This window comes from Cavia porcellus, unplaced genomic scaffold (assembly GCF_034190915.1).
Source record: "Cavia porcellus strain 051 isolate PalLab524CR breed Dunkin Hartley unplaced genomic scaffold, mCavPor4.1 scaffold_10, whole genome shotgun sequence".
Lineage (NCBI taxonomy): Eukaryota > Metazoa > Chordata > Mammalia > Rodentia > Caviidae > Cavia > Cavia porcellus.
Genome location: NW_026947493.1, coordinates 8,289,059 through 8,316,487, shown reverse-complemented (window position 1 = coordinate 8,316,487; position 27,429 = coordinate 8,289,059). Strand labels below are relative to the sequence as shown.

General features: G+C 41.5%; 1 protein-coding gene across 2 annotated transcripts in view; it reads left to right on the top strand.

Annotated features, from left to right (window-relative positions):
- Positions 1-27,429, top strand: part of Rftn1 (raftlin, lipid raft linker 1) — a 227,090-nt gene that overhangs the window by 152,056 nt on the left and 47,605 nt on the right. For both annotated transcript variants that reach the window (XM_003480013.5, XM_023561651.2), the window contains exon 5: positions 20,469-20,838. In XM_003480013.5, the coding sequence (XP_003480061.1) occupies positions 20,469-20,838 (370 nt within the window). The remainder of the gene's footprint in view (positions 1-20,468; positions 20,839-27,429) is intronic.

Sequence of the window (27,429 nt, the reverse complement as noted above, 5' to 3'; positions counted from 1 at the left end):
CTTGTATTTTATATCAATTCTCAAGATTGTTCATTCTGCAAATCTGCAGCCTTGTGCCCTGAAGCTCCCTAGGTCCTTCCTGGCCCTCTGCACCCTGTTATAACCACTATTTTCTGTTTCTGTGTATTTGAAGGTTTTTTTATTCCATATATGAGTGAGATCATGCAATGCTATATTTTTCTTCCTGTGTTTGGTTTATTTCATTTGGTGTAATGTTCTTCAGTTTCATCCATGTCACAAATGACAGAATGTCCTTTTTTAAAGCTGAATGATACTCCAGCATACACATCCCCATCATAGTTTTCCATTCATTCATCTGTTAACACTTTTTCCTCTTTTTAAAATGAATTATTGGGCTGGGATGTGGCTTGGTGATAGAGTGCTTGCCTCCTGTACAAGTGATTCTCAGGACCACCACCACCAGCAAAAGAAAAATTAATCTTGGCTGTCCCCAGATATAAAGAATTGCCATGCATCAAGTACTTCATTGATTTTCCACTAAAACAAGTTTTCTTTGTTTTGCATACATGGCTGTGTTGTTCTTATCTTCACTGGAACCTGTAACAGAGGAAGCATTGGAGCAAGGCAATTAAAAACTCCCTCCTCTCTTTTGTCACCTTTGAAAGACGTGTGCCCGGCACCTCTGTCAGCCTTACTTCTTTAATCACAGGCATAACGAGCTTCTAACACATAGTCAGCAGAAACTAGGTCAATTGGCTTTGTTGACAGCTGGGGTGTAGTAGATAGCATTTGCTTGGCTGTCTGGGCAGGGCCCAGCTAATGTGACCGCTTCTCCGCTGGGGTTCCCCATGGGCTCCTGCTGTCTCCCCACCCTTGGATCTTCTGGTGTAGCTGTCAGTCAAATCTTCAACTATATCAATTTGTCTAGAGCTTTGATTTCTCTCTCTCTTTTTTTTTTCCCCCCGGGGCTGTGACTAAAAGTAACATTTTATTCCTCAGCAGCTCTGTCCTATAGAAATATAATGTAAACCACCTCTGTTTGTTTTAAATTTCCTAATAGCCATGTTAACAAGCAATGAATGAAATTAATTTTTTTGTAATATGTTTAATGTAATCCAGAATGTCCAAAATACTAGCTTTTCAACCTGTATCAAGGTATTTTACTAAGTTTTCAGAAGCTAGTGTCACTTGCATCACATATCATTCAAATGCCAGATTTTCAGTGGAGTGAAATATTCTACCAATAAAGTTGTATTTAACAGAAAAATATTCTGCATTGTGTAGTTTTAAAATTAATTAAAAATAAACATTATTAAAAAGTTAGTTCCCTGGCTTCACTAGCCACATTTGAAGTATCTGATAGCCACATCTGGTTACAATCTGTAGCATAGTTCTGTGGAATTCATTTTTTTAAGCAGTTTTTAAATTTTTTTGTTTCTAAGTTGGCACAAAACATTTGTGATTATAAAGATTCAAGGAGAAGTGGAACACAGCGTATAGTGGAACACAGTATATAGCAGATAAGTATACCCAAATACAAGATAATTAAAATGTCCCATTTTCTTCATCAAAAAAAAACCCCAAAAATGGTTTGGAGCTATTCTTAATATGTAACATTTTAGGAATACATTTGAAATAATTATGTTTCTGCTACTAACATTAATTATTCAGTTGTACATGTGAAGTTTAAATAATATAAGTTGCATAAATTTCCAAATAGTATTCCACCCATGTTTACATTTTATTCCTATTTTTTCACACATCTTTACCGTCAGTGACTTTGTCATCAGTAGAGTGATTATGTGGGAGAGTTACCTACCCGAGGTCTCCAGTGCATCCTGTTTACTGTCACCCAAATTATTTGGGATTCAGCACTTTTACAATTCATGAATGATCCTATTGTTGGAAACTCTCAAGTGCTCATTCACTAAACATTAGAATAATTGTTTTTGCTCATCTAGTTTGTATGTGAATGAGAAATCTCTGTAATGGAACCACTTATTCTGCATTTCTCTTAAAAATGAAAGAAAAATATCTTTTTATTTAAGATAACAAAGAGTGCATAAATTGTAGGTGTCTGGCACAGGGGTTTAGGACACAATGAGTGTACCTAGGGAACCAACACCCTGGTCAAGAAACAAAAGCTTGACCCCTTTGGGAGAAGCAGCCCAATGGTAGCCCCTGTTCCTAATGCTGAAGGGTAGCCTTGTCAGTTTATATGTAAATGGATCTTTTGCTCATCACTGTGTCTGTGAGATTCACTGTTGGCACAGTGATTCGTGTATTTGAAATTATTAATTATAGAATTATTGTAGAATTTTTAGTATAGAATTACTTTTCAAAAAAGCCATCTTGTAGAAGATTACTTACTACCCCATCCCTCAAATACATTTTCATGCATTATTTTTAATTTTTATTAAGCTTATTTCCTTTTATAAAAAACCAAGTCCATTAGATCAGCTCAATAAATATCTCAAGCTTGCTTTGATTAATGCATTTTTCCCAGTTGTGTTTTGTTGTTCAAATTAAAATGAGGGTTATTGATTGTAAGACACTTTGTAAAGCAATTTCCTGTTTTCTAAAAAGTGACATTACGAGCATAAAATGCTGGTGATAATTAGTTATATCCAGGCTATCTAGTGTATGAGTAGATATGGACCATGTATTTTGTCAGCTTATTCACTGTGAATTGGATGATCTTGTTGGGGTCTAACTATTGGTACTAGAGGGATTTTATGTCTCTGTTTCCCTAGATAGCTGATTGGTTAACTCTTTCACTTCCTTCAAATCTTTGCTCAAGTTTCCCTTGCCCATACCCTTATTTTATTATTTATTATTTTGGAAGAAGGCCCTGCTATGTGGTTTAGGCTGGCCTCAAACTCTTGGTAGTTCTGCTGGCTCAGCCACCTAAGTGCTGGGGTTAGAAGTGTACAGCACCATTCCGTGCTTTACTCATTTTTAAAATACCAATTTACCTCTTGCTACTCTATTCTAGTATTTATTTATTTGAACTGCTGTTTACATCTGGTTGCTTCCTGTGATACTTTACATATTTTTTACTGAATTATTGTGTTTACGTTTTTTTCCGTGCAGAGAACAATGTCGGTCATATAATAGGTGCCCACTGGATAAAGAAATCAGAGAGTGAGAGGCCATGGATTCCCAAGGCTTGCGAGGCAGGGAAACTGGGTAGGAACAGATGCTTTGGAAGGTGACTTAGTGAAGGTAAAGGAGATGAATGGTTAAGACATTCATACATTTTCTTATAACTAGCACTTGGCTTTTTGTTTGCAGTGGTTGAAACTTGAGTCAACTCTGCCTAGAAGTGACTTGTGAGGGTTAAATGTCACCTGCTTTTACTTCATACTTCCTAGCAGACAGGTTTGCAAATGTGGAATTGCTGTGCTCATGGTGGGGTGGTAGTGAAATTAAACTTTAAAATATATATGTGTGTGTGTGTGTGTGTGTGTGTGTGTATATATATATATATATATATATGAACTTTTTATGAGACAGTGTTTCGGGTGGTAATTATGCACCATCAGTGAACATGTGTGGAAGCTGATGGCTTTATGGCACAGGTTGAAGCTCTCCATCTGTGTGCTCAGAGGTGCGGAACACCCACCCCCCTGTAAAGCCCCCCGCCTGTCTCTGGCGCTGTCTGGCATCCAGCACAGATAGCGAGTGTGAGGGTCTGCAGCACCCCTGCAGCGCATGGAGGACGGGGTGTCTCCTCTGAGAAGCAGTTGATCCTGGCAGCCAGTTTGGCTTCCTGCTGTGCCTTCCCCTGACACTGGAAACTTTTACTTGGCTTGCTTGTGATTGTGTGGAATCTTGTCTGAGGGTTTTAAGAGCCAGAATCCAGTATGACAGGATTACAACCCACGTAAGGTTGTCATCTTTTCTGCCTTTGGGATCTGGCCCTGTTCCAGAGCCAAGTACTGCTTGGATCCAAGTCAGCAGTGCTGAAGGTGGCCATAAGGGGCAGGGAACAAGGCAGAGCAAACTGGACACAAGATGTCAGTTATGAAAACTGACTTGCTAGCTCCAGGAGAAATCTGGATTCCTAGAATCTTTCGCAGGAAGGTGAATTCCATAATTTTCTCCTAATTCTAATAAAGGAAAGTTACTATCAAATAATTTAAGCCTTAAGGTGGGGCCCTTCACTTTCTCTAATTTTGGTTTTCCTCTCTGTAAAGACTTTGCATTAGATTGGTAATCCCTAAGGCTGCCCATAACTGGGATATTTTGTGATTCTATTTTCAGTCTGCTTTTAAATGCTTTCCCCCTCATTATCAAGGAACCTGTTTGAGTAGGTCAGGTTTATGACTGTGGAATACTGAATTTTAGCATTATATGCCCTGATTTGCTGGGTTTTGCAGGATATAGCTCAGTAGTCGCTGCTTCTTCATCAAATACAGCAGTGTTTGTCCCCTTCCTTAACTAACCACGGATAACTGGAGCGCAGTATAAGGGATATTCTTTCTACAAAGTTTTTTTTTCTTTAAATTAAGGTTAAAAATAAACATTGCCTTCTTACACTCCAATAGAACAAATCTGTTGTGAGAAAAATCTAAACTTTAATGATTCACTTGCTGGATCACTTTTGCCTTTTCAAGTGCTCAAAAGAATGAAAAATAGGATAGACTACCATTGAGAGGGTAGTGCTATACTCTGTCAAAGTAACCCAAGATATGTGTGTTGGACAAAGCCCCAAATACTGTATTTTAGTTACTGATTATTATAAATTTAGCCTAAGCAGTCAGAAAAAGCAGAATTAAGTCAAGATTTTTTTGTCTAATTACTTCTCAATCTACATTTTCAATCTGTTATCTAGATGGCAGCATTCCTAGATTGAAAAGGTATCTGGGCAGATGGCTACTAGGGATATTGCTGGTAGGAGAAGCAGGAGAGTGTGGCGGAGATTGTGGTTATTGCTGAAGATGATGAGACGTTATTGGCAGGGATGATGGTGTTATTGGTGAGGTAGTGGGTTTTATTGGAATTATAGGGATATTAATTGGCAGGAATATTAATGATGAGGCTGTCACACCAAATGGGATCTAAAGAGATCCCCGAAACAGAGATAGGGACCTCAGCTCCTCCCACAAATAGGATGAGTTGTAGGTTGCTGATTTATATCACAGAAAAATTATTGGACACGTTAATGACAAAAAGGCTTATTGGGTAGAATTCAAAAGTATACACTCAGAGAAAATTGTGCAAGGGTTCTCAAAAGAGTGGTATGTTGTGGTCTGGGCTAGGTTTTTTCCTATGTGGTCTTAGGGTATCCTCAAGACATCTAGGATGTGCCTTCCACGAGTCAGTCTGGTAGCTCTTTTGCTGGACTAGGTTAGAAGGCAAACTGTTGGTGTGTGGTTGAAGTTTTGTGAGTAGGTATTCACTTAACAGTGCCACTTCTTTGAGGAGAGAGCTCTGTGGGTCTGAGGTCAAGGGCAAACTCACTTTACAGATGAAAAGCATGGCCTCAAATGTGAAGCTTATTGTATCTTTAGATCCTTAGGTGACTTTGGAGTGAATTTTCTGAAAGAGAGTAAGGCCTTATAACTTGGGATAACTGTGTCTGGTAGGTGCAGTTTTTCTTAAAAGTGTAATTTTAAAGTTATGATTTGCTTTTTCTCCTTCTTTCTATCTTTATTTCTTCTCTTCTAACTCAAGATGATGTGGGTGGTACTGAGGTTACTGGAGACAGCAGGGATGTTATCAGGCAAAAGGCAAAGAAACTTTTAAAAGGTGTGATTGGGGATTGTAGGGAATAGAAGCCAGAAGAAAAATACCTGAACAGAGACAAAAATTTTCAGTAAAATGTTTAAATATAATAGTGATGGGAAGAATTTTTGCTGAAACTATTCATTGTTTAGTGGGAACAGAAACGCTCTTTTCAATGATTTCCTATTCTGAATGAGATGCTGTTGCTCCTCTAACTTCTGAGACATTCCCAAGAAGAAGATGGAAGCTTCTCTTTATGATGCCTAAGAAATAACACAGATGGATTTTTTTCCCCTTAAGCCTCAAGCAAATGGTCTCTCTGATCCTTTCAGATTTCACTCATATCTGGGAATGCTTTATCCTGTATCACTCTTGAATAGTTAAAAAAATCATCATTAAATCATTTGTAAGTTGTACATTTGTAACTTGTGATAAACAAGAATGGAGCCTAAATTTGCTTCTACATATTTGCTAAAACCAACTAATAAGTATGGTGCACTGTTTCTTTACCTGAGGGTACCTACTTGCTCCAGCATTTGAATGTTTTGTCACAAAACTGAGAGGCTAATTACAGCATGTCCCTAAAGGCCCACTTCTTGGGAGCATTTGAGTTACCCTTCTTTACATTTGTGCATATTTGAAGGTACTGCTAACTGAATCTTTCTTGAAAGATTGTGGATTTTACACTTAAAGAAATCATGGAAGCAAGTTGCCTATGGGAATGAATTAGTATTTCAAGAGATGTCTTTTGCTGTGTAACAACAACAAAACATACTGGTTTGAAACAACAGCCATTTGTTTTGCTCAAAAATCTGCGACTTGGGCAGGACTTGGCCGAGGCAGCTAATCTCTGCTGCACTTGGTCTCTACTCCATGGCTTGATGGTCACCGGGGTCTCACTTTCAGGTGGTGTGCTCTTGTGCCTGGAAGGTTGGTGGAGGTTGTGGGCCCCTATAACCTACTTGAGTTTCCTCAAAGGATGACATCTGGGGTCTAAGAGCAGGTGTCCCAAGAGAACAAGATGAAGGTACATGTAGTTTTAATGATTAGACCTATAAAACCTCATAGGGTCCCCACTCATGGATTGAGATATAACAAACCTTTACAGGGGCACAGACGCCACCGCTTGTGGGGGGATGGCAAGGTCCTGGCTCCTTCACCATATGGGATGAGGAATACTGTTGTCATCATTGGAAAATACAGTCGCTCATATGTATGAATTTAGATGTGCTAAGAAAACTTTTTAGAATGTATAGGGTTGAAATAGAATGCATAAAAATAAAATGAAGGCAAAAAGTGAGAATAAGAAACTGAGCATTAAATGTAATGGTTGTTGGGCATTGAAAATAATGTTTAACTGTATATTTCTCAACCCCCCCAACACTGTTGTTACTCAAAGGAATTGCATATCTTCATGAGATCTGAAACTCTCTCAAAATCATTTCCATCTTTCAGAAAAACCATCCCAGGGTTCTCCAGGGTATTTACAAAGTACAATAAAACATTCATTTCTTTAGCACATTGTAATGAAAACCATCCCCAAGTACTTAGTTTAACTGCTGTGTTTACCATGGGAGTTTCAAATGGCATTAGGAGTCTGTTATATTTTTGTTGGTCTGGAGTTATGGGAATAGTAAAGGGGTTTTTTTAAGTAAGGGTTACAACTAGGATAAATGCCCACCCGCACCATCTAACATTTCGTTAAAGTACCTTTCATTAGTGTTTTTAAAGCCTGTGTAAGTCAGGGAATGTGAAGAAAAAAGTCACAAATACTAGATGTTAAAGCAATGTGGTGTGAAGGGAAACATCTGCTCTCGGTTAAATTCTTTAAACTTAGATTCTTTTGCCGCAGTCATTTAACTGTGCTGCTGAGATTTGAGTTCCATGAAGATGCTGTAGCTGTTTTTCCAGAACATTCCCAGGAGTCCTAAATAAGCCCTTGAGGTTCTGAGCACCAAGCTTGTAGGGTCACTACTATTACCACTGTAAAAATTTAGGTTGGCGACTCAGCAGCTCCGGGGTTATAGCTATTTGTTTTCTGGGTATCTCGTTGTTGTTCATTTGAGGGAATGCCTGGTCTTAGGTAGTGCCTTTATAAAGAAGGCCCAGGAGAATGTGTGACTGTGAGGCATTTTTCACCTTGATAAGAAGCACTAATATTAACAAACCATTTATTGCTGCCTCTCTTCTTTTTCCTGAGGGGGAAGATTGACCTGGCTTTTTAAGAGATGGACTGATAACCAGAGGACTGGAAATAATTTCCTTTTAACAGCAATGCTTTTTTGAGATGCACCCCAAACGTGCAACTTTAATTTCTCTAGACCTCAATTTCTTTGCTGTTTAAGATGAGAGAAATAGCAAATGAATGTATAGATTTTCAAAATCTCACTTGAATATTTTCAAAACATAATTGGTCCCACGTGGATATTTCCTGAAATGGTAGGCTCGAGGAGTCCTCGTTTGGGGAGGTAACCTCAGATGCTGAAAATTTAATTTCTTACCCATTTACTCCATAAATAAATGTTCCCTGTGTGCTTACTCTGTCCAGGGGCAATTGTAGAGTGGGTACATAGCATAAAATGAAATAGAGTTCCTGTCCTCATGGATTGTTCACTCAAAACAAGTCATTGAGAGGTCAGGGGCCTTGGAAGTGCTGAGCTCTTTGATGGGGACAGACTTTGAATGATAAGAAACAGGTTTGTGATTGTGGCGGTGAGTGAACAGGTGTGGATGTGGCCTGAGAGGTGAGCAAGTCCCAGTTTAAGGTACTAGAGGGTGTTGGGCTCTGAGGATCAGAACTTGAGATTAGTTGGAGAGTTTAAAATAAGTTGGACTGACTGAGTCACATCTGGCAGAGACTCAGTCTAACTGCCGGGAGGACTAAGCAGGTAGGCAGAGAGGAACAAACCCAGCTAAGTTGCCAGCTGTAAGGTCAGGAGAGAGACTACCAGGGACCCTGTGAAACACCCAAGAGAAAGATGGTAGTGAGGACTGAAAGGGCCTGTGGACTTAGCAACATAGAAATGAGAAAATAGCTGGGGGGAGGTTTCAGCTGGGTCATCATGGGCTTTGCAGAGATCAGAGGTGGAGTCAACACGCTGGCTGCCTGCCATAGGAGGCTCACTTCCTGCTGCTGCTGTGGGTTAGCTGGTTGGTCTGATGGCTGGTTGGCTTCTTTCCTTCTTTTTTTAAGAAAGCTGGAATTTCATTTTATACTTGAGTTTATATGGGGTGTAAAGAGCTAGGAAAGGGAGAGGTTGAGTTGATAAAAGAGGGAGGTAGTTATCAATGTGGTTGGGTCTTCAAGTGGAACAGAAAATATAAACTCCATGACCTGGGTTTTTAGCCTTGGCCTGATGTTGGGGACAGACACAAGGTATGCTTAAAGGTGACCAGAAAAGGACATGGGGCCTGGGCTTTTCTGAAGCTAGCCTTGATTTCATCTTTAGGTCATCTCTGAGAAACAAGAGGGAAACTGGAGTTTGTGCAAGGGGTGTAGGAAAGGGGAGAAGGGCCTTAGGGAAAGTGCAAGATAGCTGGCTAGGGAGGCGTGGAGAACTGTAGGCCAGCTGAGTGGCTACCACCTAGATGGAACACCTGGAGCCTCCCTTGTGGCCCTGGAGAAGCTGGAGGGACGAGACATATGTTGTTAGGCCAGGTGGAAAAAGCCAAAGATGTCCCAGCAGACGACTGGAAGCAGAAGACCATGTGCTGGATAGGGTAGAATGAAAAACAGCAGTCAGTCGTCTCATATCTTTTAAAGCAGCTTTTTGGGTCTTTCCTGCTGGTCATGTTTAACTAGATGACAGTTTGCTCGGACAGTTACAGCTCGTGCCTGTCATCCTAGTGTAATTGTTAATTGTTTCACCTTTTTTGCTATAAAAAAATAAAAACTATCTTCCTTTCCAGTTCTTTAACATAGTAAAGTCCTCCAGCGAGGTAGTACCTTGTAGCCAGCAGACTACTGTCTTTCCCTCTAATCTCCTATCTACTGCTTGTATCCTTGACCATGGGAAGCACGGGCTTTTATGACCTCTCCCAGGCACTCTGCAGTGGCTTCCGGGCCTGCAATTGTGCCCTTTGCCTCCTGTCTGCTCCCTGCTCTTACTAACCCCTTTGTCCCACATCTGTAGCGCATCCTGTGGACAGATTCATTTTCCTTAGGCTAGTCACTGTGGCTTATAGACAGTGATGGCATCTCAGTGAGTAACACATCCAGAATCTGAACATCCATGACTTCATAAGATCTAGCCCTGGTATTTGAGAGCGTATCTTAGGGTAGAGGGTATATTATAGTGAATATAAATGCTGAGCAATGGAATTAGAAGGAGCCCTCTGGTCAGACTGCCTAGGTTTGAATACTACTTACCCTTTACTGGCTATATGGCCTTGGACAAATTGCCCCACTTCTATGTACCTCTGTTTTCTAATCTTTAATGTGAAAATTAGAAAGAAATACCTACTGTTACCATCATAAGGATTCAGTGCGTGAATCCACATGAAGCTTTGAAAATCAGGTTGGACACGTAACAAGCTCTCAGTAAATGTTACAGATTTTCTGTGTAGGCACACCACATGTTTGCTCTTTCCTGCATAATGTCAGGTACTTTCTCACCTCTTTGGTTTTGCTGGCCTTGTTCCTTATAGGAATTCTTCTCCCAAATTATTTCTGTATGCACAGACTTCTCCTGTGGTAAGGTTATTTTACGAACCATGGATTTAGGCAGCCACAAAACTAACAAACTGAAGTCTGACGTGCATTCATTGACTCTTGTGGAATGCTGATGAAAGGCTGCTTAAATGCTTCACTAACAAAATGTTTTGAGGTTCTCTTCATCCATTTACATTGTGGGTATGCACTAAAATTTAATAGCAGTCTCAGAGTCTCACAGCTTTGGTGGAAGGTGGAAGATCCTTCTGCTTGTTTGTTTTCAGTGCTCTTACCTGGAGGATAGCAGTTCTCCTGGGCAGAGGTCATTGGTTTGCTCTAGGATCCAGTCTGTAGGTAGGCAGCCACACCATGCTAAATTCTAGTGCAGAGTATAAATTGAGGGCGATTAAGGATTTGCTGAACCAGTGAGAATTAGCCAGAGGTGACTTCTGTCTGCTTCACCATTCTGACTCTGCATTGGGCCCCTCCTGGCCTGGCTGTGTATCCCCTATGGTAAACTACACCGTGGAGTAAAATGATTGGATGGGACAGTGAATCCAAAGTATTCTACCTCTGAGCTACATCCCCAGCCCCAGAAAGTGTTCTTAATAAACAGTCTTGAGCAGACCTAAAGAAGATATGCAAAGATAACTTCTATAAAATGGAAAAACACTGAGTCTGTGCAGACTGACTAATCCAAGCACTTACCAGGAACTGTTTTGAACCAAAATATATCAGTGTTGTTATAAGGAATGCAGACTAAAAATTTACTTAGTTTTGTTTGCCTTGTACCTTATGTAATGTTTGTCTGACAGCTTTGTATTTTAGTATATGTGAATTGTTTATATGATTTAAGAGCTTGAAGTAATTCTTCTAAGAACTTCTTTGTTCCCACAGTCCAGCCATAATTTCCATGGGAACCATGTTGTACTCTGGCTAGGTCTAATAGGGCCAGAAATGGGCAACTGTCCTAAGCTGGGCCAGTCAGGGAGCCCTCCTCTGAGAGTTTTTGCTGTGAGTAACTAGAAAGTTGAGACTGTCTCCAGGGACTAAATGGTTAGCAGAAAAACTCAAAAGTTAGTGATGATCATATTTTTTGCTACATGAAAAAAAAATGGTCCTAGATAGAAAAAAATTATGTCAACAAATGAAGAGAAGAAAGGGCAAAACATAGAGAAAGGTTCCTGATAGTTCTAGGGATGCTTGTTGTGGGTCTTCCCACGTCCAGCTCTGGCTTTGCCCTCCCCGCCACTTGGATTGCTCTGAGAAACTGTTGGATGGTTCTTCACAGGAAGGCCTTCCATTGCTTACCTCCATTTTATATCTTTATGTAGACATGAGTTGGGATCTGGTGGGTTGGTTCAGGGAAAGCTCTAAAGGCCAGTTAAAGATCTTTGGGCAATAGTAGTTTTAAGGTACCTGCTTAGTCCTCTTATTTCTTAGTAGATTTATAACCCCCAATGGATCCCATTTTCTGCAAATTGTAAAATTGTAGGCACAATCTAAGTGAAAGAACCGAGTCAATTAACACAATAATGCACCCATGTAAAACTCCTTTTATTAGAAATGAATAGAGCTATCAAGGGATGAACCCGTTCTCTAATTCTAGATCTCTAGGTCCCTTTTCTTCCTTTTATTTTCAAGGGAATCTATAGCTTGCAGAGTTCTTACACCTTTTCTCGTATTTCTTACAAATCACTTTTAATGGCAGAGGAGAAAAAAGGGATATCCTTTCACTTTAACTCCAGCCCCACTAGGGATCTAAGGATGGCAGTGGTTCCTCAGACTGAGCACAGACAATTTGAACAGGGTGGAACAAAACTCTCCAGAGTATCTCAGTTACTCCTTCATTTAAATTAAATCTTGTGAAATCCAAGATGGCAGCAATAGTGTCTGCTTCCCCAGCTCATGGCTATTTCCACAGCACCTAGTGCCCAGCACAGAGCAGTTTTCAGTAAGTAGTCAACGGAATGAGTGAATGAATGTTACTAGCCCCTTTGTATATAGAAGGAAACTAAAGCACAGGTAGCTCAATTGATTCGACTGGTAATATAGCTCAGGAGTGGCAGAGCTGGTCCAAAGCTTTAAGTATTTAGGCTTGTAGTCCATGGCTCATTCTAAGTGGTTTTGGTCATTAAGAGAAAATACCACCGTCACAAGGTATGCGTGATCTTTCTCCATAACTTTATAGCAGAGCTTAATACCCAGTGATGCCTGGCAGAGCTTTCAGTTCCTAAAACTGAGTGTTAACACAGCAGAGCCAAAGGCAGCTTCAGATGTGAGCTGAAATGTGTTACTTCTGAGCCTTCCTTTTCAGAAAGCTGTACAAGAGTTTAGGTGACAAAAGATGGGAAGGGCTGCATGTGTATGATAAAATATTCACCGCAAAGACTCACATGTAACTGTGTAACCTAAAACAGTGTTTTTTGTGCCTGCTCTTACACAGTACATGATCATGTGTGTGTTGTGATTCCCAATGGTGACCCATGAGTTATTAGGAGGCACAGAGTGGGCAGCGGTGTAATCTAGGGTGTGTTTTGAGTGCTTTTCTGTTTGAGTGTTGGTTTTTACCCCGTGTTACATGCTTCTGAAATTACTGTCAAAGACACTATTTCTGTTCTATATTTCATTTATCATGCTCTATAGCAGCACTGCCCAGTAGAACTTTCTGTGAAGACTAGATTGCCCTACAGCTGCACTGTCCAATAGGGTAGTAAGGCCATGAGCGACTACTGAGCACTAGAAATGTGGCTTATGTGATTCAAGAACTGAATATTTAAATTTTATTTAATTTGAATTAAATATAATTTAAATAGCCACATGTGACCAGTGCAGCACAGTTCTATGTTTTTTTAGAAGAAGCAGTTTCTGGACTGCGGACTTAGCTCAGTGGCTCAAGTGCTTGCCTGATAAGTATGAGGTCATGAGTTTGATCCCTGGTACCAAAAAAAAAAAAAAAGCAACTATTTGCTGACTCTCAGCATTAATTAGCTCCTACATATAAGAATTCCATTAAGTTTGTCATAAAGATAGATACTACCGGGGCTGGGGATTTAGCTCAGTGGCATAAATGCATGCCTTGCAAGCAGGCAGTCGTGAGTTCGATCCCTGGTACCAATAAAAAAGAAAAAGACAAAAAAAAGATTCTGCCTATTACTTGTAGAAAATAATTACTATAATTTCCCATACTTGGTGTGTGTAGCAGTTGTCCTTAAACTATGGTAGAAGTTTGCTTTACCTGGGCAAAACTGATCTTTGAAAACCTTCTAAAGATGCCCCTCAGAGACCTAGAGTCAGCACCAGATTAAATCCTCATTGTCTCATTCCTAATCAGAGAACATACACTTACATTTTTCATCTGATTCAGTGAGGCTCATCTCATTGTGGGGTAAGTCAATTCACTGGAGAAATCAATCATATCAATTTTTTTAAAAATCTTGATAGCAATGTTTTTACCAAAACAACTAGGCACCATAGCTTACAAGTCAGTACATAAAATTAACCACGGCATCTTCTTCATTAGATTTAGACAAAGAAGTCCTGAAACTGTTCTAACCTTTGCCCCATGCCATCCAATATGAACTGTGGTCACTCCCATTCTGCTGGTGGGAGTTGCATAGAGCTTCTATTTTTTATAACCCCAGCCCATTTTTCCCTAACTAGTTTCATTCAGACCAATATATGTACCCTAAAACGCAAATATGTGTAGTGGCACATAATACATATAACTGTATTTACATCATCATTAACAACATAATATTCATTTTGAAAGTAGAGTAACAGACAGTATATTTTAGATTTTCTAGGACTATCTCAATGCCATGACATTTTTTTATCCACTTACCAGTCCAATTATTTAAATATAGGATGACCAAAATTGCATTTTTTATTAATTTTATAGGATAACATAACAGGAAATATAAAAATGACAATTTTATCAAGTTTATTCAGTAGTCATTCTGTGTATGCTATATCTTAAAACACTGATTGCACAATACAACATTACAATCTGGACAGTATGATCTAGTTGCCTTCTGAATTTATTTTGCACTGTTGTCTTTCTTTGCACAACACACTTCACACTGCCGTGTCAGTCTTTCCTTTTTCTCTGTGGGTGATATAATTTCAATAAAATGTCTACCTACTAAACATAATGGTGAACATGTTGATGATGGATGTGCTTGGTTGGCATTTTGCTATCCCATGTTTTTCAGTTATTTGGTTATTAGACTTAATCGAAATTGTAAATGACTTTTTGAATCCCCTTGTTTTGACTAAACAACAAATGGGTTCCATATTACTCGGTCCAGAAAGTGGGTGACTATTTTATAATAATACTTTCCTTGATTTTTGATGATAGGATAGGTTGTTAGATACTGGTCAGCTCTGACAACATCACTCATAGAATTATTATAATCATTGACCATTATTGGAAGCCTTTTAGTTTTGTTAGTTCTGTCATTTCTATATTATGAGTAGTTGACAATAAAGAGATTTTTTTGTCTCTCCATTTTGCACCACAATCATTTGCTGATATCTCTCTCTTTCTCAGTTTTTTCTTTTACAGATCTTTGGATCTTCCTGTTCAGTGTCAGTGTCCCAAATGTGTCTGTTTTATGTTGTAAAAGAATATCACTGAATTCTGGAGAAGTATAAAAATTATATTTACTACACTTACTATGAGTTTTTGTGGATTGTAGCACAAAAGTATAGATTATGTTTACAGATAAACACAAATAAGTAAAAGAAAATAACCAGAACTTATTATTAGATTTCACTAGAAATGAATGTCAAAAGCAAATGAAACATTCTGAAATAAATGTAGAAAAACAGTCACTGTAAAACAAAGAGATGTACAAGTATGTCTCCTGAAAATTGGTTGAAATGCTACCTGCATGAACAATGCTCAGGTCAGTCACTATGTGAACTAATGAGCTCCTTGAGTGACACTCAGGGTAAATTGTTAAGTGGTTAATAAAAGCAGTTGTTAAATATAGAACCAAAGGTGAATTAGACTTCCTATATAATTAAATTTTAAAAAGATATCTGTTTCATAATATTATTCTGAATATAGCTGCTGTGGGATTTGTTCTTACACAGTATGGAGTAATCAAATAAAGTTTTGACGCAATCAGTATGGCTCTAAATCTTGATACCTAAACCAGAAATTATTACGCCTTTAAGTATTTTGCACAGCATTGTTCTTACAGGCAGCAGAAATAAGGATAAGGTGCATGAGAATATACTGGTGTCTAAATGGGCATCTTGGCAGAGGATGCATAATACAAAGAGGAAACAGTGATATCATTGGAGGAGCCTGAGGTTGGGCTTAGCATACACAAGCCAAGTCCAGACATTGCCTTAGATTTGCTCTGTGAAGTTTGACCAGTCATAAAATCTTCACTTAGCCTGTTTCTTTTCTGTAACATATTATTTGGAGGGTTAAGGTGATGCTTGAGAGTGTTCTTTATAGCAGATTTGTGTAATATTTGTAGTTCTTGTTTTTACCAATCACAGTTGTGGTTGTGTGACAGTGTTTGGGAACTCCATAGCTAATGTGACCTGACTATTCATGATTCATTTTTCCATATTGGTGTGATCTAGGGCTTCTGAAGACCATTGGAGTGTGGAGCCGTGAAGTCATTCATGGTCACATCCAGCTACAGATGACGAGGGCCACCTTCTATGTGTGAAAAATGGGGGTGTAATTACAAAACATTTGAGGATAAATCTGGATGGATGTGCTAAATGGACACACAGAATTAGAGAAAGGGAAGAACTGAGGAAGAAGCCAGTGACTCCAGATTCACAGACAAGGTCAATGATGCACTTATTAGCTGTGACCATGGTCATGTAGATCTGGACCTCCAAGGAAAGTGAGGACTAGGCATCCAGATTTGGAAATAGTAACATATTATCAGGAACTAAACCCATATGAGACACCGAGAGGAGAGTTGAGGAGACCTGGTAAGCTGAGGATAAACCCCGATGATGCCATCTAGTACCCAAATTAAATGCCTTGGAGAGTTTTTCAATAAAAGTTATAATTGAGAAAACAGATGAAAGAATGAGAAACAGTCACGATTAAGTTTAGCTCTAGTTATATGTAGTCAGGTCACTTTATGAAAAAAAGAGAATCAAAAGTACACTAAGGTATGATAGAAAACACAGAGTCCAGACTCCTCGAGTCTAGTCAGATACTGATCTTACAGGGTTTAAATGCAGTCTCCTGGTTAAAAAAAGACACCCTTTCTGGTGAACAATTTGGCAGCCTATACCAAACCTTTGAAAAGTCAGTATCCCTTGAGCTATTAATTCTCCTTTCAGGAATCCTCCCAGTGGAAGTAGGCAGAGCTGCAGATAAAGATTTGTGCACAGTGATGCTTCCTCATGAGGCTTGAGTTTCTCTGGAAGGCCAGGAATGGTGGGAGCATTTAACTTTAGTGTCCTTTAGAAAGGTTTGGATACTGGGTGACAGCGTGGCACAGGACATTAAATTTTCATTGGTGCTTAAGGTAAGAGATGAGTGTGCAGATAAATCTTGTGCTTTACTCTCAGGGCCACTCTGCTCTGCTCCTAGAGTTACTGTGAGGAGAAAGCTGGCCTGCAAGGTGAAGTCAGCATCTTTTTTGACTTGAGGCCCAAAGACATGTGATCCAGTCGTTATGATTCCTAGTCCAGTCTCATTTTTTTGGTGGTTCTGGATTCTCTTGCTATGTTGTACGTGGTGAAACTTTTGTTCATGATAGTTCTTTCTTGCCTTTTTGAATGAATTTCCCTTCTCCCTTTCCTTTGTATATTTGGTGAGCTCCTATTCATCCTTTGAAGCCTCCTGCATATTTGGTCTCTGAATAGATTTTGTCTTACACACTATTTTGGGTGAAAAAAAGGTGTGAATGCTTTAATGTGAGATACACATACTTCAGTTCTGCCACACTCTTCACTTCTTCTGACTATTGCTTTATTTCATTTGTTACAGTCTTGACTTTCTGTGAGAAACTTCTCAACTTCTCCTTCAGACAGAAGTAATCATTTTTTTCATTTTAAAATATCTTTATATCCATTATTGCATTTGTCATCCTCTATGAGGAATTTTTAAAATACTTTTTTCAATTCTAACGTAATAAACTTTAAAGATCTACACACAAATAGAAAAAAAAATTACTCCCAGCCTCACTGCTGTTTTCATTTTGCTGAATGTTTCTATGTATTGTATGTGTACATGCATAAAAGCATAGTTTTAAGACTATGTTTTAAAATCTTGATTTTTACTGTAAATAATGTAAACATAGATTGTTTCTTGTTAGTGTTGTTACTTTTTTAGGTAGTAGTTGATATTGAGGATCAGGACTTCTGTTTTGTCTCTTTAGTACCTAAGCACAGTGTTGGTCGGGGCCAGCATAGGGACTTAGTAAATGTTTGTTGAACTCTAGGGCTAGAAAAATTAATGTTTCACCATTCTAACCTTCAAGGAGTTCATTTCTAGGAGAGACACACATCTATTCATTTATTCCGCAGTGACTTACAAAGAACCGCTATCCAGCAAGCATCATTCTGTCGCCAGGGCCACAGCAGTGCATGGTGCCTGAGTCCTCATACAGTGTGTGCCCACAACAGTGACTCACAGACACCAGGCTGCTTGCGGTCACCGGCGGGGCTTGTGAAACCAGGGTGACTGGGCCTTCCCTCCAAGTTGGTGCTTCTATAGGTCTAAGAACCTGCACTGCTGGCCAGCTCCTGGGGGGACAGTGATGCGGCTGGTCAGGAGTCCAGACTTTGAGAACCCATGACCTACAGGATGGATCTGGAATACGTTATGGCAAAAGAATACAGTTGTCTAGTTTGTGGTGGGAGAAAGCTGAGGTCTGAAGGATGTTTAATCCTCTCCAGTTCTTTAAATCCCAGGGAAGAAGGAGAGGGCTAGGATAAATACTCTGTTCACAGTCTTCACCCTCCTCTTCAGATGACCTCAGCAGTGTCCACAGGGCTACAGAAGCCAGAGACTGTCAGAGAGAAGGCCACAGTGCCTTTTTTGTGCCCTGACCTTCAGTTACCATACGTGACGTTTATCTTCAGAGCAACTCTAAGGGAAGTGTGATTCTTCTTGTTTTATAGAAGAGATAACTGAGGGCAGAAAGCTTATGTAACCCACTGTGATTCCTCATGCCCATGAGTGACACTTTTGGAGCTCGAAGCCCAGCTTTCTGAAAACCTTCAAAGCCATGACATTGCCATGACTTCAGCTGAGACTGGCCTGAGGTTGAGTGCACTGTGGAAGGAGTTTCTGAAATGCTTCAGGAGTTGCAGCTGATCCTCTGGGTGGGCGATAGGGCAACCTATCGCAGAGATAGTGCAAGGCTGTTTCTGCCTTTCTGCCTTTTGTTTGAGGGCTGTAAAATCCATTGCCCTTCTCTTTTTGCCCATGTTGCCAGGAAGCTCTGAGCCATGGTTTGTAAGTAATGTTTTCCTTAACCTAAAGTTCTTTGATATAATGATTTCCCTACTGTTTTAAAACTGTCATTACCTAAGTCTCCTTTAGAAGTTGTCCAAAATGATTTTTAAATTAGGCATATCCTAGACTTTCCAGAATTAAAATGATGACTTTGAAAGTTTCTTTTCTTTTCTCTTTTTAAATTTTTAAGACTGATTTGAGCCAACCTTGGACAGATAAGTGGACACATGTAGGACTGTGGATATGTATCTATTTTATACCCAAAGGTTTATCCACTTGGACTTGGGTCCATTTTGGTTTGGGCCACGTCCAGGCTTTGGTTCTGGCTCCTCAGTATTCGCTTCATGACTTTTATATCCGTGAGTTTCAAGATCCGTGAGTTAGAAATGAAAATAATGCTACCTCACAGGGTTTTTGAAGGATTAAACTACACAATTTATATAAAATACCTAGTTCAGGGCCCTATGTACAGTAGGGGTACATTGGATAGGATTAGTACTATTGTTATTGCTATATTTAGTAAAGTCTACTTTTTATAGAAAGATTGGACTATATATTTGCAGCTGCTCTAGATTTTTTTCTAGAATGTGCAGTGTGCTTAGCATTAACCCATGCAAGGCTGCCAATCCTGCTTCTCCTTTCAAGGCAGCTCTATGCCAGATACCCTGCCGATTCTTGATGACAGTAGACAATTATTGTGGAACCCTTAAAGTTTGCTGAGGTCACCCATTTAGGGGTTGGTGAGTAAGACTTAAACAACTTAGAAGTCTCCACCTTCTTGTTTATATGACTTGAGCATGCTTGCTGGGAAAATCCTCTGTAGCCTGATAGTTTTGGGATATTGCTTAATTTTATTAGGCTCTTTCAACTTTTCTTTCCAAGTTTTGATGACTAAATGCAGTGGCCTGGAGCTATGTTTTAAGGAGAGGGTGAGTTCAAGAGTCCTGAGTCTCCTTGTGGGCATTAAGGCTCCATCTGGGGGGCACAGGAGATGAGCATAACAAGAACTACTCCTTTGTTACCTATGCCAGCTGGTGGTACCTGGGTATGGTGGGATCCCCCAGGGCTGAGTGTGCCATGGAGCATGATGCCTGGCAGCCTTCATACAGGGTTGGTTTTTCCCACCTTTGACCTTCTCTGCCTAAACTATTGTCTCAAAAAGGAAGCTCTTTGGGTCATAAGATGCCATCTGGCAGTTCATATATATCTCTATAAACATACTGTTTTATGTAGTAGCCTGGTGGGCAGGAAGTAGGCAATTCATCAGAAAGAGAAATAACAAAAAATAAACTGTTGCTAAAATAATGAACTTCCTCTTTCAAACTCTCTTTGCTGGTGCTTATCCTTTTATAGTCTTTTTCTAGCCTGTTTAGAAAAACAAAAAAGAGACTAGTAAGCAGTAATGTGTGTTTCAAAGAGACCTGATCCCAATGCTTCATGGCCACATGCTGTGTGTTTCCAACAGGCAACACAGTAAAACACACTGAGCCTGTCCCATTGGGCAGGGATGAGAGAACGCTCTCTGCCTTGGGGACCTGGTACCTCTGCAGCCTGGCATTCTTTGTATTCATGCTGAAATATACTCAGAAGTCTGAGTAAGGTGTTGGGACATTGCCTGCGCCTTTTTGGTAGACCATCCCATTCACCAATTCCCTTATGTTGTCTGTCTCCCAGGTCCAGGAGGCCGCTAGTCGGGGCCTGAAGTTCGTCAGCGTCATACCTCAGTACCATTACCCTACAACCTTGGTGGGCAGCAGCTCCCTGGCATCCCCTGCCAACAGTGCTACCAAAAATGCACATGGAGATCACACACCGTTAGAGAATGAGGACCCAGGGGCTGTGGATGTGAGCCTTGTTCCTGCCAGGGTGGACCAATGCCTGGAGCCCAGTCCCAGCCCCACTGGGGAAGTTCCTCTCACTGAACAACCCAGCTCACCCTTGGGAGAAGGTGAGGATAGAGAAGCCTCCTTGAGGAAGTTGAGCCCAACTCTGGATGGACCGGATGTTGACCTGTTGGATGTGCATGAAGAACAGTGCTCGGGAAGTAAGTATGTCATCCCTGGGAGTATTGACATGTTTAAAGAGAGAGCAACAGCTTTTCAGGAAAAAGAAGTTGAATTGCAGTGTAGACACAGAAGTCTGCCAAACAAGAGAAACTTTATCAAGCAGTTGTCTGGGCCACCCAACTATTTGTGTGCTGCAGGTATGACTTCTGAGAGAGCAGAGCCTCAAGAAATTGATAAGCAACACTCCAAAATATTCTTTTAAGTGTATTCTGGACTTTGAGTTATTTCATGCCTTAGGCTCTGGATGTGAAGTAGATTTTAGACTGTGAGTTATTTTAACCCTGGGGCTCTGGCCCTGCCTTTGTATAGAAAGTATTGGCAGACCGGTCACCTATGACCTTGGACTCTCCACTCTAGAATATCTGCCTAAAACAAGAAATCACAGAAGCCAGTTGAGGGCAAATTGTGCAGGAAACTGTGATTCAACTCACTAGCATGTAAACAACCAGATTATGGCCTCTCAGGGAGGTCATAATCGTCAGATCAGCACCACGTAGAGAACACTCTGCCAAGGAGAAGCTGCCAGCATGCACTCCTGCTAATCGCATTGTAACAGCCATTAGAGCGTGCACATTGGGTTCAGGAATTCAAATAACAACACAACAATCATAGCAAACATTTATTAATACTTCCTGAGTACTAGGCCCTGTGCCAAGAAGCTTTTTAAATGACTAATCTTTTAAGTTTAAAATAGTCTTAGGTGTGGGTGAACTCTATTATGTCACACTTTTCCAGTGGAGTAGTGTGAGGTTGAGAGAGAATGTGTGTTGGCCAAGCTGGAAAGGGATAGATCTGGCAAGAGGCTGATCTACCATCCTATCATGCTTCTCAACTTGGTCTTTGCTGTGTAGTAGACTGGCAGGGTTCCTCAAGGACCTTGGTTGGCAGAGAGCAAGTTTGTCTTCATTCCCTCCCCAGAGTTTCTTTTCACTCCTTTCTCTAGGCAATCTAGTATCTCCTAAGAGCAAGGTGCTCACAGTAATGATGAAGCCTCTTCTGGCCCTTAGAAGGTGAGCAAGTATAAAGACTTGACAGTAGGAGATCTTGAAGCCTCACTAGGATCTTTGATTTAGGCCTTTCTCAGTCTCTGATCAGTGTTACTGTCTATTAGTCTTTGAAATTGTCCTCTTACAAATGATAAGGAATTTTATACTTTGAGAGGCAAAAACAAGGTAAAATAGTTTTATTTCCATCAGTAATTCTTGAGAAGAAAATTATAGGATGGTGAATTCTGGGAGCTTATTCGTAAAGTTGCTTAGAGGGAGAGTCTAGAGCTGCTTCAGTCCTGGGATACATTAGGGCTATCATTTAACCAAGGTCTGGCTCCTTTCTCAATATGTGTGAAAGTACAGCTCTTCTTGTGTGTTGTTTTTCACTCAGGTCAGGTAGACTTCCACTCCCTGCTCAGAGCAGCTGAGAATATGGTTAGATCAGACCCGTGCCCCCGAATGACCCCAGGTCTTAATTCTGGAGTTCTGTCTTCCCATGGGCAGGCTGGATAGGCACTGCGTCCTGAGGAGGAGGACGGGCCTTTGAGGAACCCTTCTCCACAGTCCAGGACTGTGCACAGGGTGGAGGGATCAGGTCAGACACAGATGCGAGGGGCAAGACATGGGGAGGCAGGAAGTGCAGTGGGTAAGAATCCAGGCTTTGCATGTCCTGGCCACCTTCTGAGTAGGCAGTAGTCTCGGACAAGACATTCCCATTTTACAAAAGGCAGAGCAGTAGCTACTTGTGGGAAGGTTCAGTATGATAGGATTCGAAAATGCTGAAGGCTGGTGACTCGTCAGTGTGACCAGCCATTGTTGACTGACTCTGAGCTGTTGGCTCTTGTTCTCCACCTGTCACAGAACTAAGACTGTGAGAAAGAGTACGAGGCTTGCTTGGGAGGGTACAGATACTTTGTATTGAGGGTACAGACACTTTTGTGTTCCAGAATCCATCTTTCTTCAAGGCTCCTTCTCAACTTCCTGCCTTCCGATTGTTACTGAGGACAGTTCCTAACTAGGAGACCTTCTTGTTGGACTCTCCTGCTGCCCTGTGACTACTTGTCTTCCTCACCCAGAGACTCCCTCGGGGTTCAGTGCATGGAAGCCCCTCATTACCTGGAGTGTTCTGGCCCATCTCAAGACCCTTTTCTTTACTAGAGGCTGGAGAATCCTGGGTTAATTGTGTTGATGGAGGCATCAGCTCTACAGTGAGCAGCAGGTTCTGCCTGGCCAGAAGGCAGAGGTCTCTAAGCCTTCCCATCTCTAGCCTCCCAGGTAGGCAGGGACCCCACTCTACACGCACAGCTGCCGGTCCATGGTCCAGTGCCCTGAGCTGAGTGAGGCAGCTCCCTGTTAGCTTTTTTCCTTTCTTGGTGAAATGAGTGACTTTAGACTTTCCATCAGGTGATAAACATGCCGGGGTTACTGGTTGGCGTGTGGGCCCGTGGGGATGGCCAGACAGCCATCGTGAGGGCGGTCACCTGAGGGCACAGTCCTGACTGCTCCCTAGGTGTGTCTCGGTTGCTTCCTGCCTCAGAAGATGCTGCTGTGTTACCAGTCTCCCAGATAGAGGTCCGTGCATGCCTGCATGCAGTTAACTTCTTTTTGTTGCAGCCTGAGCACTTGGCCGGATGTCCAGGGGCCCTATTCCCACTGGTCATGGCCTTCACCTGACCCCAGCTTGTCTCCTAATCTTTTTCCTGGGGAGTCTTATTGTTTCCTTCCCTGGGAAGCCTGCTCACTATCACGCCCCAACATTCATGTGCAGTGCCTCTCCCACCCTCCCTTTGCTCTAGCTTGCTCAGCTCTCAGCTTGCCTTTCTCCCAGGGCCCCAGAAGGAGGAGGAAGTGTTTTTACTCCTCTTTCTGCCAGGTGGACTTAAATAGGCTTCCATAGCAGACAGGTTTTTTTTTTTTTTTTTTTTTTTTTTTTTTTTTTTTAATCCAGAGGGGAGTCTTCCTTCTTCCCCTCCTTCTCCTCAGTTAATTTGTCTCCTACCTAGGAGACCTGGTGGGGAGGAATCCAAGCAGGGTGCACTGAGGGGATCTTCACAGTTTCCACCCGGAAGTGAGGACAGACTGCCCTCACTTCTCAGGGAGGACCATGCAGCTTGGACCATGCCCTCCTGGGTTTCTTTTCTTTTTCACTGACTTTATTTCTTGGTCTAGGGGAATTTCCTGCTGGTTTGAGGTCTGTGCTGTGCAGTGGTCACGTGGGCTCGTGTACAGACAGCCCCAACATCTCTGTTACTGCAGCTTCAGACAGAGAAATGAAGAGGCCAGATAGGTTCCCACAAATTCTGAAATTTAATCATTTTAAGAAATCTTCCAAGCATTGCTTTTCTTCCTGTTTTAGAGATGTCAACCAGAAACTGGAGCTACTGGGCTCAGTTGCTTTTCTGCCAAAGAAGTTTTCTTCAGTAGGCCTCCTTGGCTGCCAGGTCAGTGTGAGCACCTAATGTGTGGCCTCCAGGGGCTTGTGACTTCTCCCCATCATCCCTCCCAGATCTGCCAGCTGCTATATCATCTTTATGGCCTTTCCCTCAGTCTGTGAACAGTCAGCCTTTTGAGTCCCGACCCCTGGCCAACAGCACCTGTTTTCTGCATCCTGATGATAGATTTGGGAACAAATACAGAGTTTGGATTGAAAGACTTCGGGCTTCGCCACTTACTGTGATTCTGGGGTATCCACTTAGTGCTGGTACCACCTCCTCCTGCAGAAGTCGTCTGAATGATGACAGTTATGACCTTTGTCATAACTTTGTCAGCACTGTACATGGGTCTGGGCTGCTCTGGTTCTGATAAGTGGGTTCCTGTGCATCCTGTGTGCATAGAGGTTCCTGTACTTTGCTTTCCCCTCTGCCCTGGCCCAGTCAAAACCAGGCCAATGACAGCTTTGGGCTTTCATATCCCGATATCCAGGAATCTGGATAGAACAGCTTCAGGACAGCTGCTCTCCCTACTACAGCCCCTACAGCCATGCCTTCCCAGTGGGAACCATCTGCCTTGTTCCCCCATCCATGATCTCCCTCTACTGCACCCTCTCCAGCCACCCCAGCTTAGGCTACCCAGCCACATCCAACTCCAAATTGTTCTTTCCAGCACATTAATTCTCCAGCCACTGCTGCCTTTGGAGTCACCATACTCCATGGCCCTCTACAGTATCTAGACTGCAGACTTCTGTGCTGGGCTTCAGAACTGGACAGTTGCCTCTTTGCTCCCTACTTCCTTTGGGCACAGCCCAAGCAAATGGGGTCATCCATTGACTGTTCCCATAAGCCTCCAGCCTTGGGCCCTGCACCCGCTAATCATCTCTTCCTTTTCTCTATTTGACACATGTGTAGCATTTCCTGTAGGACAAGGGTGACTGTGCTGGATATGAGGGATCTAAATGAGACGAGGCAAGGCCCCACATCAGGGCAGAAGAGAATGACAGGGAGGCAGCCTGATGCTCTTTGGGTATTTTGCCAGAGCATTCTCAGAAACAATGCCTTCCGCATTCTCTTGGGACTTTCTGTCCCATGTCTGGAAACATGCTCCAGCTGGGGTCATGGCAGAGTCATAGAGCAGCTGAAAAAATTTAAACAAACTTTGGGCAAGTTTTTGGAACTGTTGGTGCCTGCTCACATGTGATTGTGTGTTGAAGAATCAGAAGATAAAAACATCAAAGGGCATCATTTTTGGGTAGTTTCTCTTGGACGTTTTCCATGTAAGTAGAGAGAGGACCATGGCCAAGGAGACAGTGGGACTGGGACAGAAAAGTTCACTACGCATCTGAAATCAGCTTTCTCCCAATATTTCATTGCCACTAATGCTTTGGAGGCACTTTATTCCAGCAGCATTTCCTTTTCCTTCCTGAAAAATTTATTTCTGTCTCTGGCTTCAGTCCTGACCCCTGGGGAGGATCAGGGTAGGAAAACAGGGATGCTGTTAGCACTGTCTACCTCATTGACAGTTTCTGTCTCCTTCACCTACCCTGGCATTCTCATTGCTTCTTTTCGTCTTCCTCCTTTTCTGTTTCATTATGCATTGAGGGAAATGGTGGGTTTTTTTGTTGCCATGCAAGCAGGGCATCCTTCTGCATGACCCAGTATTACTGTGTATGTGGAACTTTGGCCAGCTCCCAGTTCTCCACTCCTGTGATTTGTTCTTAATTTTATTGCATTTGTACTTAACTTTAACAGATCATAGGGACTGGTGCACTTTAGGGTCACCTGTGGTGCATTCTGGCCAAGCCCAGTCTCAGCTTCACAGCTTGCCAGCACCCAGGGACATGCAGGGCTGCAGATGCCCTGGGGAATTAATACCTTGGGAGTGACCTTCACTCACCCAGTGGCTTTGCCCTTGGTGGGTCCATCTTGTAAGCGTGTTACACACAGTATCTCTGGGTCTCTGTGGGATTGAGTGCCACTTGCCCCTGTGGTCAAGAGTTCCTCCCTACTTCCCATCTCATCTCCATCCCTCTGTTTTGTAGGTTAACTCCTAAATAAATTACTTCCACAAAGAAAGTTTGTGGAGTACACTTTTGGAGAAATTCAAATGAAACAAAAAGACTCATTAAATCACGGTTTTCCTCTTGCCTTTTTATTTGCAACTTTTATTTAAATCTCTGGCATCTAGGACTGGAAAACACCTGATAGTCCAGTTCACTTCCTGCCCACCTCCCAGCTCCCCTCTGTGACTTGATTCCCTCCATTGTAAATTTTCCTCTGTATCATTCCATTCCAAGAATTTGTGTTTCAGAGTTAATAAAAAGTGTAGAGGTTGCTGGTTCCATACGCTGGTTTGTTACATGAAAGCATTTCCTGGCTATAGAGATGGCATTTCGAGTCAGCCAAGAAGACTGAGAACGGAAACTTGGGGTGTAGATGGTGACATATTTGGTGTTAATGTGCCTTCTCACTCCTCCTTGTTTATGGCAAGTGGTAGTAATTTGCCTTTATGATCATAAAGCAAAGTTTTCTTTTAAAATGTATTTGTTTAAATAAATGAAGAGTCATTTTAAACAAATGATAATTAAGTGAGTGTTTGAATACCACAAAAATTGTGAAATACTGAAATCTGGGAAACAGTGTTCCAGAATGTGGGTCTAGATATCTCATGTAGGAAGCATGAATGTGCTTGGCTCTTCTTACTAAAGTCAACTATTATTTATGACCTTTAAATTTTTTCTTTGAGAAAGGGTGGGGATTTTTTTTTGTGATTCCAAGATATTTCTGGAAAACAAAGCATATTTCTGACCAGCCTATGTAAGCAGAGCTTTTTAAGGTGGGTCAGTCCTGATTGCTTGACTACATACGTATCACAAAAATAGACCGTAAGACTTAGGTTGAAAGTCCAGGTATTTGTTCCTGAGGTGGCTTCTGCCAACTCATGCCCAGCAGCACATAGGGCAGGCACAGATCTGTTTCTGGGTGGTAGTGATTTTTGATTTCTGAAAAACTGAGCTATAAATGAAGGCATAGGAAGCTGGGAGCCTCACTCTTGGTGCCTGCTTGGCTGATTGAGCAGACCTGCCACTCCAGGCAGGAACCCTCATTTATGGGAACATATTTATTTTTACATATCAATGATGTATTT